Source organism: Mauremys mutica, chromosome 4, assembly GCF_020497125.1.
Source record: "Mauremys mutica isolate MM-2020 ecotype Southern chromosome 4, ASM2049712v1, whole genome shotgun sequence".
In the NCBI taxonomy this organism is placed as follows: Eukaryota; Metazoa; Chordata; order Testudines; family Geoemydidae; genus Mauremys; species Mauremys mutica.
Genome location: NC_059075.1, coordinates 158,151,373 through 158,165,446, shown reverse-complemented (window position 1 = coordinate 158,165,446; position 14,074 = coordinate 158,151,373). Strand labels below are relative to the sequence as shown.

The 14,074-nt window shown below is 48.7% G+C and overlaps 1 protein-coding gene across 1 annotated transcript in view; it reads right to left on the bottom strand.

The window, feature by feature from the left end:
* LOC123369179 (natural cytotoxicity triggering receptor 3 ligand 1-like) overlaps positions 1-13,078 on the bottom strand; it is a 32,326-nt gene extending 19,248 nt beyond the window's left edge. Inside the window, exons 1-2 of the mRNA XM_045014539.1 lie at positions 12,968-13,078; positions 12,146-12,472 (exon numbers count right to left, since the gene is read on the bottom strand). Of these exons, the coding sequence (XP_044870474.1) occupies positions 12,146-12,472; positions 12,968-13,049 (409 nt within the window). The 5' untranslated portion in view covers positions 13,050-13,078. The remainder of the gene's footprint in view (positions 1-12,145; positions 12,473-12,967) is intronic.
* Positions 13,079-14,074: the final 996 nt, after the last annotated feature.

Here is a 14,074-nt window from a genome sequence, read left to right as displayed (position 1 = left end):
TCTAGGCTGGTAACTATAACATCTATACAGAACCTGAATGAATGATTGTGTGAATGAATATGTGTGTGTGTGTGTGTGTGTATGTGTCTGTGTCTGTGTCTGTGTGTGTATAAGGAATAAGTAGTAATGGAAACAAGTAGGAAAACATTGTCTTTTGTTTTGTTATGGTATTTACAATAAATGTGGCATCTTTGCCTTATCCCTCTTAATAAGATCCTGCTGGTTTTTATTATATTGGTACAACATTTTGGTGGAGAATAGCGAAAGGGGGATTATTGGTATTTTTGCCTCACTTATTGTAAACCATTCTGTGTGCACACAACCGGCTCTACAGAGCATGGTTCTATTCTTGGTTAACCAAAACTGCTGGCCCCCGTGTGGGTAGCAGAAAAATAAAGAGCTCATAAGATTGTTAACAAAACCTGCTGGCCTCCGTGAAGGTAGTAGGAAAAGTAAGATTGTTAACAAAACCTGCTGGCCCCCGGGTGGGTAGTAGGAAAAATAAAATTGTTAACAAAACCTGCTGGCCCCCGGGTGGGTAGTAGGAAAAGTAAAATTGTTAACAAAACCTGCTAGCCCCCGGGTGGGTAGTAGGAAAAGTAAAATTGTTAACAAAAACTGCTGGCCCCCGGGTGGGTAGTAGGAAAAGTAAAATTGTTAACAAAAACTGCTGGCCCCCGGGTGGGTAGTAGGAAAATTGTTAACTAAATCTGTTGGCCTCCGTGAAGGTAGCAGAAAAAGAAATATATATATATATATCAGGAGCAACAAGAGGGTCCCAGGGACCAGACAGTGCTGCTCGCTGAACAAAATTTAAAATGTTTAAGAAAAGGCAAGGGAAAACAGTCCCAGAGGAAGAAATGAAGTCAAAAGTAGCTTCTACCTCACCTTTTATTAAAGAGATAACGCCTTTTCAGAAAATTCTCCAAAGATATGGGCACAGTCCTTGGACTGAACAAGCCCTTGCAGATATCTGCACCATTTTGAACCTAGAGGATAGATTGGCCCAATATATCCTCATATGCAAACCCCTAGATGCAGTAAACAGAGATGCTGCAGGAATCTGGCTGCTGTGGGAGGCTTGTAATGACAGCTACCTCCACCTAGCAGCCTGTAAAAAGGAGAAAATATCTCTAAAAGAAAAACTATCCCAATTGGAAAAAGGGGTAGAAAATTGAAAAGTAATGGCACATTGGGAAAAAGAGGCTTGGGACCCCCGAAAAACATGGGAAGAAAATATGTGAAACAACCATTGTAAGCTACTCTTTTAGGAATTAAGGGTTATAGTGCTTAATATTTATCAGTTTGGTTTTTGTTGTTGTTGTGGTTGGTTGTTGTTCACAACTGTTGGGAAAATGTAAAAAAAAAAACTGCATTAAGATTTACAAGCCTCTGCTGCAAAAGCAGAGAAATAAAAATGTATGTAGTACCCAAACCCAGTTAAGTGCCCTTAAGGTTGGGTACAGAGAGTTAAAACAGCACTCTCAAATCCTACAACAGCAGTAACATCAAAAGAAGGACATTTGAGACCCCAGAAGGGTCAGGTTTTTGGGACCCCTCTGGAGAGTGGGAAGGGGGATATTTGGGTAGATTCCTCCTCCCAGGGCCAGAATGCCATGGCAAAGTGGCTGGAAATTCCTGCATCTGCCTCAGACCTCCAGGCCATGACAAAGTGGCTGGGGATTTTTGGTCCCCAGTGCATCAGGTTTATTTTTTGTTAGGTTTTCCACACTTTTCTCTATACACTCTGGTTCTACTTCCCCAAGTCCTAAAGGATAGTTCTTGGGTCCCCATAACCTGTAAGACCTTGGCCCATAATTGCAGGGCCCCATTTTTCAGGTACCCCAAAACCTCTTAAGTACAACTGTTAAAAATAGGGAATTCTGCAACATTTTAGCAAATAAATGTTAGTTTAAGTCCAAATCAGCTTAACCTTGCATAACTGTGGTCCTCCAACAAAATCTTATTTGTTGTGTGTGCTTAAAAAGGTCCTAACCTCAGTAACTTTTATTGTTTGATGGCTATTACAGTATCAAATGTACCCAATTATTGTAATGGTTATGGTTTTATTGTATTCCCAATTATTATAACTATAATTGTTTGGATTTCTGTTTAGGTTATATCTGGTCTTTAGTCAATTGTAATGGTTTTAGTTATATTCACCTGGTTATAATTGTTTGGTTTGTTTACAACAAATCACCTGTGCCCTACCATGACAACAACTACTGTAATGATCATAGATCAAGGGGCAGAGTGTTAGCAGCCCCCAGTAAATGAATGTAAATGCAATGTCAAATTACAACCTACCACTGGTATGATATATTCTCTGGATGGTCCCCAACCACTACTGGCATCCTATCAGTAATGCTACATCGCTTGATAGTTGTCTTAGTATTAAATTGTATTTGTATTATTGAAATGTTTAGCATGTGCTTTTGGCACAACCCATGTTGCCTCACAGTACCTTCTTTTAAACAGGTTACATAGAAAGTGACACTAACGAATATATGTATATCGTAGTATCAAAAGGGGGATTATGTAGGGATATTAAAGAAGGTTTATATTAAACATGGTTTATATGAGAAATGATTTATTGTTAATTAATACTTTATAACTTAAGGTTTATGTTAGAAGTAAATTTGTGATTCCCAACATTTAGCTTCTAACCTGCAAGCCACCAGCTGTGTCTGTGTAAAGCCTGCTCAAAGAGATACTTGGTATAAAACTTGTTAAGCTCAAAGAAATACTTTGTATAAAACTTGTTAAACATTAATTATCTCTAAGTAAGCCAAAACAGTAGCTGTTATAGTGTATAGATAGAGACCCCCACCCTCTGTAAGTTTTCATCTCACTTTATCTTTGCTTGCTAAAAGACAGGGAGTCTCACATAAATTGGTAACACCCCAAAAGGTAAAGAGACAGTGAAATAGATGTAATTAAGATAGAGAATGTATGTGAATGCATGCCTAGTTTAAACAATAAATGAATGGTTAGGGAGTTACCAGTCTGAAGAATTCAGTGTTGGCTGAAGAAGGTGTCAAGTGGGATCAACCAGATGACCCCCACCACCTCAAAGGAAGGAAAAACAAGTATCTGACAGAATGGAGCCAGCCATCTGCTGATTGATTTAGCAACAGCAAAATGAAGCAACTCCTATGAACTAACATAGGGAAAAATCCCTATAAAACTGGACTCTAAAGACTGAGGACTTTGAGTCTATGGTTCTGATACCAACCTCCAGGAGCATCAGATGCATCTGACACAGACTCGGCTCCATCCTCATGACCAAGATACCTGGCCAGTAACTTGGCATGAGCAACATCTAGGCTGGTAACTATAACATCTATACAGAACCTGAATGAATGATTGTGTGAATGAATATGTGTGTGTGTGTGTGTGTGTATGTGTCTGTGTCTGTGTCTGTGTGTAAGGAATAAGTAGTAATGGAAACAAGTAGGAAAACATTGTCTTTTGTTTTGTTATGGTATTTACAATAAATGTGGCATCTTTGCCTTATCCCTCTTAATAAGATCCTGCTGGTTTTTATTATATTGGTACAACAAGGAGGTGGTATCAGCTCGTGCTGGGCAAAGGGGTATCTCAGCCGCCGGCAGTAATGGAGGAGAACAGTCAGAAACAGGTGACTCGTGATTCGGTCCCTCACCAGAAGAGGTGAAGTCAGACCCCTCAACTGCAGATGAGTCCTGAGGACTGGCATGACCTGGCAACAGCTGATCTACATGTCGCCGCCAGGTAAGATTCTCTGCAGTCCGAACTGTGTAGGAAACAGGTCCTGTTTGAGTGATGACTGTGGCCGGAACCCATTTAGCTCTGGAAGTATAATTCCGAGCCAAAACTGGCTGTCCCGGGCTAAAGGTTCGATCTTTTGCTCTGGGTGCCCGTCTGATGACTTGATATTGCTGCTGATGTTGCACAATTTGTCGGGGTTCAGAAGGTTTCAGCAGATCAAAGCAAGTGCGCAGCTGTCGTCCCATCATTAGAAAGGCCGGAGATGCGTGGGTCGTAGCATGAGGTGTGTTTCTGTAGGAAAGTAAAAAGGTATCCAGACGCTTTTGAATGGAGTGTTGTCCCCTTGCTGATTTCAAAGCGTTTTTCATTGTCTGCACAAATCTTTCAGCTAATCCGTTGGTGGACGGATGATATGGTGCTGACGTGATGTGGTGTATCCCATTTGCCTTCATAAAATTTTGAAACTCCTGAGAAACGAACTGCGGTCCGTTGTCGCTCACAAGTTGTTCTGGCAGACCAAAACGACTAAAGAGTCCTCGTAGTTTTTGGATAGTACTCTCTGCAGAAGTGGACTGCATTATAGAGACTTCTGGCCATTTAGAATGGGCATCTATTGCCACCAAGAACATGCTTCCTTCAAGGGGGCCAGCAAAGTCAACGTGAATACGTTGCCACGGGTTTTCAGGCCAGTCCCATGGGTGTAGGGGTGCCCACTGGGGTGCATTCCTCACACCCTGACATGACATACAAGCTTTTGCCTTCTCTTCAATAGCGCTGTCCAGTCCAGGCCACCAAAAATAGCTTCGTGCAATTTCCTTCATGCGCACTATTCCACAGTGACCGGAATGTAGCTGTTCTAACATCTGTGATCTCAGGGGTGGTGGAATAATGACACGTCTCCCACACAACAAACAACCAGATTGGACCGATAACTCCGTCCGCTTGGACATGTAGGGAACAAGGTCGGATGAGACCGGAGAGGTTTGACGAGATTTTCCATGCATCACCAGGTCCATAACGTGGGACAATACTGGGTCAACGCGAGTTGCCTTCTTTATCTGAGTAGCAGTGACGGGTGTATTCTCTACCTGTTCAAAGTAGAAGATTTCCTTTTGGGCACTATCTTGGTGTTTGACCGGCAAAGGCAACCTTGAGAGGCCATCTGCATTGCCGTGCAGAGTGGATTTCCGATATTTGATTTCATATGTGTGTGCTGAAAGTAACAATGCCCAACGTTGCATACGACTAGCAGCTAATGGGGGAATGCCTGTGTAGGGTCCAAAAATTGATGTCAGAGATCGATGGTCTGTAAGAAGAGTAAATTTTCGCCCAAACAGGTACTGATGAAACTTCCGAATTCTAAAAACAATTCCTAATGCCTCACGTTCGATTTGGGCGTAGTTAGTTTCTGCTTTGCTTAGAGTGCGTGAAGCAAAAGCAATAGGTCTCTCTTCTCCTGAAGGCATAATATGTGACACGACTGCTCCCACTCCATAAGGGGAGGCATCGCAGGCCAATTGCAGTGGTAAGGATGGATCAAAGTGCGTTAGAACTTCAGAATTTAGCAATGCATCCTTAGCTTTGTTAAACGCAACATCACAGGCTTCAGTCCACTTCCAGGCCTTGTTCTGCCCAAGGAGCTCATGAAGTGGTTTTAGCAGTGTGGCTAACTGTGAGATGAACTTTCCATAATAGTTCAGGAGTCCTAGAAACGAGCGCAGCTGGCTTACATTTCGAGGTGGGGGAGCCTCCACAATAGCTTTAACTTTTGCAGGGGCCTTATGAAGACCTGCAGAATCAATGATGTGTCCCAAATATTCAACAGAGGGCTTGAAGAATTCACACTTGTCTTTGCGAACTCGTAGGCCATACTCTTCCAGTCTTTGTAGGGTAGCCTCTAAATTCTTTAAGTGATCCTCTTCATTTCTTCCAGTGACCAGGATATCATCCAGATAGCACTGAACTCCTGACAAGCCACACAAGATCTGGTCCATAGCCCTCTGGAACAGGGCGGGAGCAGATGTTATTCCGAAGGGTAGGCGACAGTATCGATAAAGCCCCTTATGAGTCACAATAGTCAACAGCTCTTGGGACTTTTCATCGACGTGCATCTGTAAATATGCTTGACTCAGATCAATCTTACTGAACTTTTGTCCCCCAGCCAGGCCTGCGAAGAGGTCATCGATGCGGGGAAGCGGGTATTGCTCTGCACACAACACTGGGTTGACAGTGACTTTAAAATCACCGCAAATCCGGAGAGAGCCATCTTTCTTCACGATTGGAACGATAGGAGTGGCCCATGAGCTATGGGTAACTGGTATTAGGACTCCATTGGTGACCAGGCGCTCCAGGTCTGCTTCAACTTTTGGCCTGATGGCATATGGCACAGTTCGGGCTTTCAGATATTTTGGTGGACTGTCAGGTTTAATGTTCAATGTCACAGTGATTCCCTTCATACTTCCCAAATCATCTCCAAAAATAGCAGCATGTTTCCTTAGAATAGGGGTTAGACTGGTTTCTTCTTTAGTCATCCGGTGCACTTCTGCCCAGTTCAGTTGAATCTTCCCAAGCCAAGACCTACCCATTAAGGCTGGGTAGTCACCTCTCACCACAAACAGTGGCAATTTAGCCGCCTGTCCATTGAGCTCCACCTTAACATCAATAGTGCCCAACATGGGCACAGCTTCACCTGTATACGTCTTCAGAACAGTTTTTGTTGCCTTAAGCGGAAGATGCTGTAGCTTTTCCTTATACACAGTCTCAGGAACCAGCGAGACAGCTGCACCGGTGTCTAGTTCCATGCGTATAGGTTTGCCCTCCAATAAAGGGGTTACCCAGTATTCATGTGAGCCCGCTGACAAAGACAAAACATGCAGTGGCACTTCCTCTTGTGAGGAGGTGTCACCTTGATCATCCTGGGTCTGCTCTAGGGTATGCAAGGTTCCTCTTTTTGTCGGCCAGACCACAGGCCTCTTTTTCTTTTGTTTACAGGCATACTCAATGTGTCCCTTTTTGCCACAGTGTCGACACACCAGGTCCTTACACCAGCATTCTGATGCCTGGTGACCCAGCTTACCACAGCGGTAACATTCTTGACTCTGCACCGTTTTGTGGGTCAGTTCTTGTGACACTTTTTGCACCCTAGGGGATGCACCGATGTATTGTGCCTCCCTTGTAGCCAGTTCCATGGAGACAGCAATATCAACAGCCTTCTGTAATGTAAGCTGAGCCTCTGTCAGTAGGCGCTTCCGTATAGCTTCACTGCAGAGGCCACACACTAACCTGTCACACAGGGCATCATTTAACATCTCTTTAAATTCACAGTGTTCTGCTAGCTTTTTTAAAATGGCTACAAATTGTACAACTGTTTCATCTTCCTTTTGGTCTCTTTTGTGGAACCTATATCTTTCAGCAATTACCAGTGGTTTTGGGGAGAAATGAGACCCCAGGATTTCCACAATGTCACTGTAAGATTTAGTCTCAGGCTTAACAGGGTGTAGTAAGCTGCGTAGCAGAGAGTAGGTTTTAGCCCCTACAACAGTTAAGAATATTGGCACCTTCTTCGCTTCTGTAATGTCATTTGCAATACCAAAAAGCTCAAAACGCTCAGTATACACATGCCACTGCTCTGTATTCTCATCAAAAGGCTCCAGGGGCCTGGTCAGAGTAGCCATGATTTTTAGTTTCACTTTCACAGTCAGTGCAAACAAGCAGCTTTTTTTCTTTGTTTGGTCTTTACCTTAACTTCTACTTCCTTCTGTTACTGGAGCAGCACCGAGTCTCACCCTCGTCGCCAGTGTTATATCCTTGGGGCAGCCGGTGTAGGAAGCAATCACTTGAGGCCAGAGAGCAGGCAGCTAACCAAAACCTCCATTTTATTTACAGATATACAGAGAGCTCACTCAGCCGGTTGAAACCGGCTGAGCTAACCCATAATAATCTAACTCAGTTGCCATAGCAACAAAAACCATGACAACCAAATACACAACACACATAACACAAGAAATTACAAAAATCAGGTAAGGCTAACAAAAGCACTTTACATAAAGGTACTTTGGGTCACACAGGCCCAAAGCCATCCTCCCGAGTTACCTAGATTTATGCCTAGTAACACCAACTCCTCCCCCCTTTGAGAATACTCAACAAACTTTTGGCTGAGTCTTCTCAAACTTTAAAAACAAAAAGCAATCAAGCTCTAAAAAGCTGGGGTTAGTAATAAGGGGGTAATTAGTTCCACAATCATCCTCCCCATGGACCCGGCAGGATTCGGTATGTGAGAACCCTCACCCCCCAACCGGTCCACATGCTGGGGAGGAGCACTGCGAATGTTCACACTTCCACCCAGACAGTGTCCAGGTATGTCTCTACAACCCCAGATCAAATGGTACTCCTGATGTATCTGTAAGGGCAGTGGGCCATCCTGGTGCTTAAAATCACTCCGAATGGCCATCAGCTGGTCATTCAGGATTTTAAACGTACTAAATCCCACAGCAATGCTTTCCCAGCCTCAGTAATAGCCCATACCATCTCTGCCAGTAGCCTTTGGATCCTAAAACCAATGGCGGAAATGACATGTAACTCACCAACTCCAGTCTGTACTTGGGTTAGCGGAGCTCCAACAATAAAAAACTAAATAAGGGCAATATCATTACAATCCAATTAGGGAGGGCAATACATGCTAAAAAAAAAATTTCTCCAGAACACAGGGCGCAGCCTGTAAAATAAACCCCAAGATCCAATCAATACCACATTTCTCAGCAGGAGTCCCAAATTTCTTCCTGCCAGTGTACAATTCTTTGTTTCTTCACCAGGGTCAGTTCTCAATGTCCTTTTAGTCAGGAATTTCTGGACTTTGGCAATGTTAATGATGTGAGTGTTTTTTCTTCTTTTCCACCACCGTCGTGGTTCAGCTTCTACGGGGGAAATTACCAGGACATCATCCTGTAATGGTTTAGCTTTTTTCAAAAGAAATCCAATGGCACAATGGGGGCTGCAGCGGACAAGGGAGAGGTTAGCCAGCACGTCACCTTGTCCTTTTTTCCTGCTGTTTAGAAGCACAATGGAGCTAGAAAAAAAAATAGGCCAATCATCAGTAGGAAAATTCTCCTGATGTGAAGGGGTCTTTTGCAGTGAGAATCATGGGTCCAGGCAGTCAGTCTCCTGGTTCCAAGGAGTGGCAGGGCTGCTAGGATCTTTGGGCAGCTCTTCCATGCCTGTGAGAAGAGACAGCTAACACATTCCGTTAGTGCCTGGTAGGGTTTTTCAGCTCTCACAGCTTTTTGGGCCCAGTCAAGCCCCCCTTTGTCTTGGCTGTCCACCAAGTCTTAGCTGTGAGCCGTGTGTCCTTGACCGGGGCCAGAAAGATTTCTTCGGTTAACTCATTCTGTTCTTTTTCCTTCCCTGCTTGGCTTCTTTTAATCTGTGCATCCTGTGTCAGAACACCCAGCTGTTGCAGCTCATACCGGAGAAGCATAACGGTTTTCTCGGCATTGTCCCAGGCTCAGACCAGCCAGCGTAGGACGCCTTCTCCAGGCTCCTGCCAAAACAACTTACTTGCTTGTAGGTCCGAACGACCTCCGGGGCCACGGCACGAGCCTCTGCCTGCGCCGTGCACTCCAACGTCTTCCCGTCCAGGGCTTGCTTCCAGCGGAGCACCTCCTCGTCCTGGTCCCGAAGGGCGGTTAGGAGGAGCCTCCCCAGCTCCCCCTCTTTTCTTAATAAGTGAGTCAGTGCAGCAGGGGAGATCTTTTCCCCCTGTCGGTTCATGATGTGCAATAAAAACTTCTGTATTATCTTTTCTTCAGCTGATACAGCGGTACCCATAACTTAGCCAGCCGTTTACCTATGAGCTCAAACGCGCCTCTCTCGGACGCCCAGGAGCCGCTATTCCACGGTACCTCCTGCCGGCTGTAATCCCCGCTTTTTCACTTCCCGGCGAACGATCCAAACTGTGTGAATCGCATCACGTCGGGGTCACCATTTGTTGCGTTACACATGCGGGACGGATAAAGCACAACAACCAATATGATTGCAAGCAGAATCGTTTATTATTTACAATGCATCATATTATATAGGCTTCTCCATATTAGCAAACGTCAGACACACCAACATCACATTGCTGCTGATTGGTTCTTTGTCCGATACACACGCTTTTCACACACATGGCCCTTTGCTTACTGATTTCCCATTTCCCATGCAACTCATCTGATTTATGGACTTGTTTATCACCTTGAAACCGATCCCAGCTAGGCCACCTGGCGTCTGCCTCCCTCTGGCAGTTCCCTACTTTCTCACAACAACTTTATCTCACCCCACTGTCCTTGATGTCCGCTGCTGTAACTTTCCACCAAGGCAGCATAGGGAAGATGCAACCCCACAGTTATAGAGATATCAAAGAAAGAATAAAAAATCACTGCCTGTCTGTGTAGTGGCCTTCTCTTACTGTGACAGTCTGAGGCCTGGTTCTTCGGCTAAGCAGCAGAGGCATCCACACATTCCAAACTAGTCCCATTGAAATAAAGTGCTATTGGGCTCTTAGGAATACAGTCCTGTCCTGATATTCCATCACCTCCAGAGAAAGGGAAGAGCCTAGACGATGGAAAAGGAAACTTAGTCTGATGGCAGCCTGTCTGGCAAGAACTCACTTATCAATAGCTGGAGTGTGAAACCCTCATTTCTGTATTGTTCTATCCCTGCCGTCTCCACGTCCCTATTGTCTGTCTCTATAATCTCTGTCTGGTTCTGAGAGTGTTTCTGTCGCTGTATAATTAATTTTGTTGGGTGTAAACCAATGAAGGTGGTGGGATATAACTGGTTAAATAACCATGGTGCAATATGTTAGGATTGGTTAGTTACATGTCAGTAAAATGACTGGTTAGGGTCTAGCTAAGCAGAACTCAGGTTTTACTATCTAGTCTGCAGTCAATCAGGAAGTGGGGGCAGGGGGAATGGGAACAGGGACTGGGGATGGGGGAATTGGGATCATGTTTTGCTAAGGGGGGAAATGGGAACAGGAACAGGGACACAGGCCAGGCTCTGTGGTGTCAGAGCTGGGAAGGGAACACTGAGGAAGGAAGCTGGAATCGTGCTCGCTGGAAGTTCACCCCAATAAACATCGAATTGTTTGCTCCTTCAGACGTCGGGTGTTGTTGCTCTCTGTTCATGCGAGAAGGGCCAGGGAAGTGAGAGGGGGAAGGAATAAGCCCCCTAACATCTCTCCCTACCCACCTCTCTCTGTCTGACCTAAGCAGACAAAAGAAACCGTCTTTAGACATTGGGCCAGATCCTGGCCTGGGAATTTGGGCAGCTGAGTTACCGGGAGCCTGTGGGGAGAACCTCACCTTGAACCAAGTCTAGTTCGTTACGTTCAGAAAACGTTTTATCTTCATTTCTCCTGTAGCCATTTCTGATTTTAGCGCCTCAGACTTGTGCTCACTTAACATCTCTCTCGCTGCAGTTAAATAAACTTGTTCACTCTTTAGTTAAAACGAATCCAGGGCTGTGAATTGCTGGGGTAGTTCCCTGCACGGCAGCAGACTGTTGTAGTCTGATCCCTGCAGAGGGTAACGGCCTGAGCTGTCTGGACTGCGCAGGAGAGGGCTGGACCGTGCAGAACACGGACTCTTGGGCCGGGAACGTCTGGGACAGGGAGCGCGTTGTCAGTAACCACGTCTGGTGGAAGCCAGAGCGTGGCTGGGGTTTGCTGACAGGCTGCGGGGTCAGGGCTGCCGGCCCAGGGCTGTGGCTACACACAGGGTGGGAGCTGCAGGCTGTTGGTCTGGCTCTCAGGAGCCCAGGGTGGGTTCTGCAGCAGGAAGCACTGGGAGGCACCCCAGGGTGCAGGGCAGGTGGTGACACAGCTGCTGACCGGTCTGGACTCACGGTCCCAGCAATATTGACCCACAGGTGAGCCAGGCCGATCCCAGCTCCGTCTCTGTCAGTGTTCAGCTGAGACACGGGGACCCTGGCATGAGCTGGCACCTGCTCTGCCAGCGTCACTGTCACACCTTCAGGTGGGAGAGCGGCTGTGTGTGAAACCCGTCACTGCCTCCGCTGCCCGGGCCAGTGTTCGCATCCTCGCCTGCCCTGTCCACACACCCTGTCACTGGTTTAACTTTCGCTGTTTCACTTTCCCTTACACCCGACACTGATCAGCTCACCGTGCACGGCTGTACACCGGTCACAGCCGCCAGTAACAGCATCCACTGGGGGGTTGTGCTGGGTTACTGAACTCGGTTTCAATTCACACCTTTACTTAAACCAGAGCAATCCAGTGTAGACAAGTCCTTACCACCCCCCACCCCCTCCTCCACCTGCTGGATTGTGGGACCAACCCAGTACCAGCCAGCCCTGAGTTCCCAGCCAGGGAACGTCCGAACTTGTCTCCTGTCCTTACCGAGCACATGGAGGGTCGTCTCTCCCTGCAGCTGCTCCGTACCGTAGCCAACAACACATTTATACAGGCCCATATCCGACACCGTCACACTGGAGAGCCACAGGGATGCATTTCCATTCTCCAACTCCTGCTCCGACAGGCTCCCTCTGACCTGGGATTCAACCCTGCCCTGGTCGTACTGCGCGATCCTCTCCTCCCACAGATACCACTGAACCCGCAGGGCGCTCAGATCGACCGGCCCCCCGACGTCGAACCGACATTTCACCAGCGTCCCAGAGCCCAGCAGGGCCCGGGAGGAGGGATCTGTGACTAGCTGCAGCCGGGAACCTGCACAGGGAAAGAGAAAATCAGGCTCTGGGGCTCTGTGCAGGGCTGGGCCGTGCGGGGGGGAGGTCGCTGCCTGGGGATGGACGAGCCAGTGATGGGATCTGGTCCCGCAGGGAGGGGAGATGGTGGGTACCTGGGGCAGGTGCTGGCTGGTGCTGGCTCCTTTGGGTGTATCAGTTACTAGACACGCCCCCTTCTCCTTCCCAAATCGTCCCACACGGGATCCCTCCGAGCCAGGACAATGCAGCAAAGGGAGGTTTAGCCAATAGCTCTGGGCTTCTTCCCGCATTCGCTCCAGCCCTGTTCACACCCCTCGAGCGATCTCTGACCGTGGCCCTGTCGGCACTAGCCCGGCTCACCCCACTGGGGCACAGAGCTGGGGCAGAGCTGGGCAGTGACTGACCCCCCTGTACCCAGGCCCCGTCCCCAGGACTTTACTCTGCTGGGAGCCCCGGGGCCCTGCCCTGCCCCAGGACACCAGGGGTCGGTACTTACCGGCCACCCCGAGGACGAGGAGGGGGAGGAGGAGACCCCCCAGCCCCATGGCCCCTGCCCTCCGTCCCCACAGAGTCGCCATCTCGGGGCCGTGAGCGGATTTGCTTTCGCTTTCCCTCCCACGACGACGCCCCAAGGGCCATAAAAGCCCTTTATGAGGAGGCAGGAATCACCTTCAAGTCCCAAGTCCTTCCTGGCACAGAAACCAGCCACCGCCACACCCCACACAGCCCTGCCGGCTCGGGGCCGCTCCGGCTCCTCCCAGCGCAGAGCTGAGACCAGCCTTCCAGTCGGAGATCTGCCAGCCCCATGGCCCCTCCCCAGAGTCACTGTCTCCATCTCCGGGCTGGCAGGGCCCCCAGCGAGTTCCCTTTCACTTTCCATGGATCACGGGGAGCGGCTGTAACACGGGGCAAAGTGCAGCGATAGGAGTTTACAGTTACTGATCCCGTGACACCCAGACACTCACCGAGCCGGATCAGCCAGGGGAAGGGCCCAGCCCCGCCCCCTGAACCCCCTTCCCACTGGGCTGAGGGTGAATCCCCTGGGGTGGGGGGGGCTGGGTCCCCCCAGGAATTGTGATGGGGCTCAGCTCCCATCCCACCCCGTGCTAACCAGAACAGCCCCCTCCGTCCCTGTCACGGACTCACAGATCGTGCCCACGCGTGGCCCTGTGCGGTCCGGGGGGGGAACCCTCTTCAGTGCGACAGCCCTTCTCGGGGGGCCCCTCTCTCCTGGGGTCAGGCCCCTCCACCTCCTGGAGCCGCACCTCTCTGAGCCTCAGCACGTCTGCCTCTGCCGTGGGCCCCCCAGGGAGTCCCCTCGCTCTGGGCCCCCCGGGCCTCCTCACCCCCGAAGGGGACGATCCCCCCCGCCCCCCCGCCCGTTCTCTAGCCCGGAGCGACTCTCCCCCAGCGTAACACAGGAGGTTTATTGAGAGCTGAACCCAGCACAGGAAACTCTCCGGCCTCAGGCCTGGCCTCCCTCAGCCCAGCACATCCCAGTCCCCCTGCAGCCATGGGGGCTCTGCCTGCTCCCCCTCTCCAGCCCCGAGCCCCCCTGCTCCCAGCTGGGCCTCCGATACCCCCGGCCCCAAGCCCCCTCTGT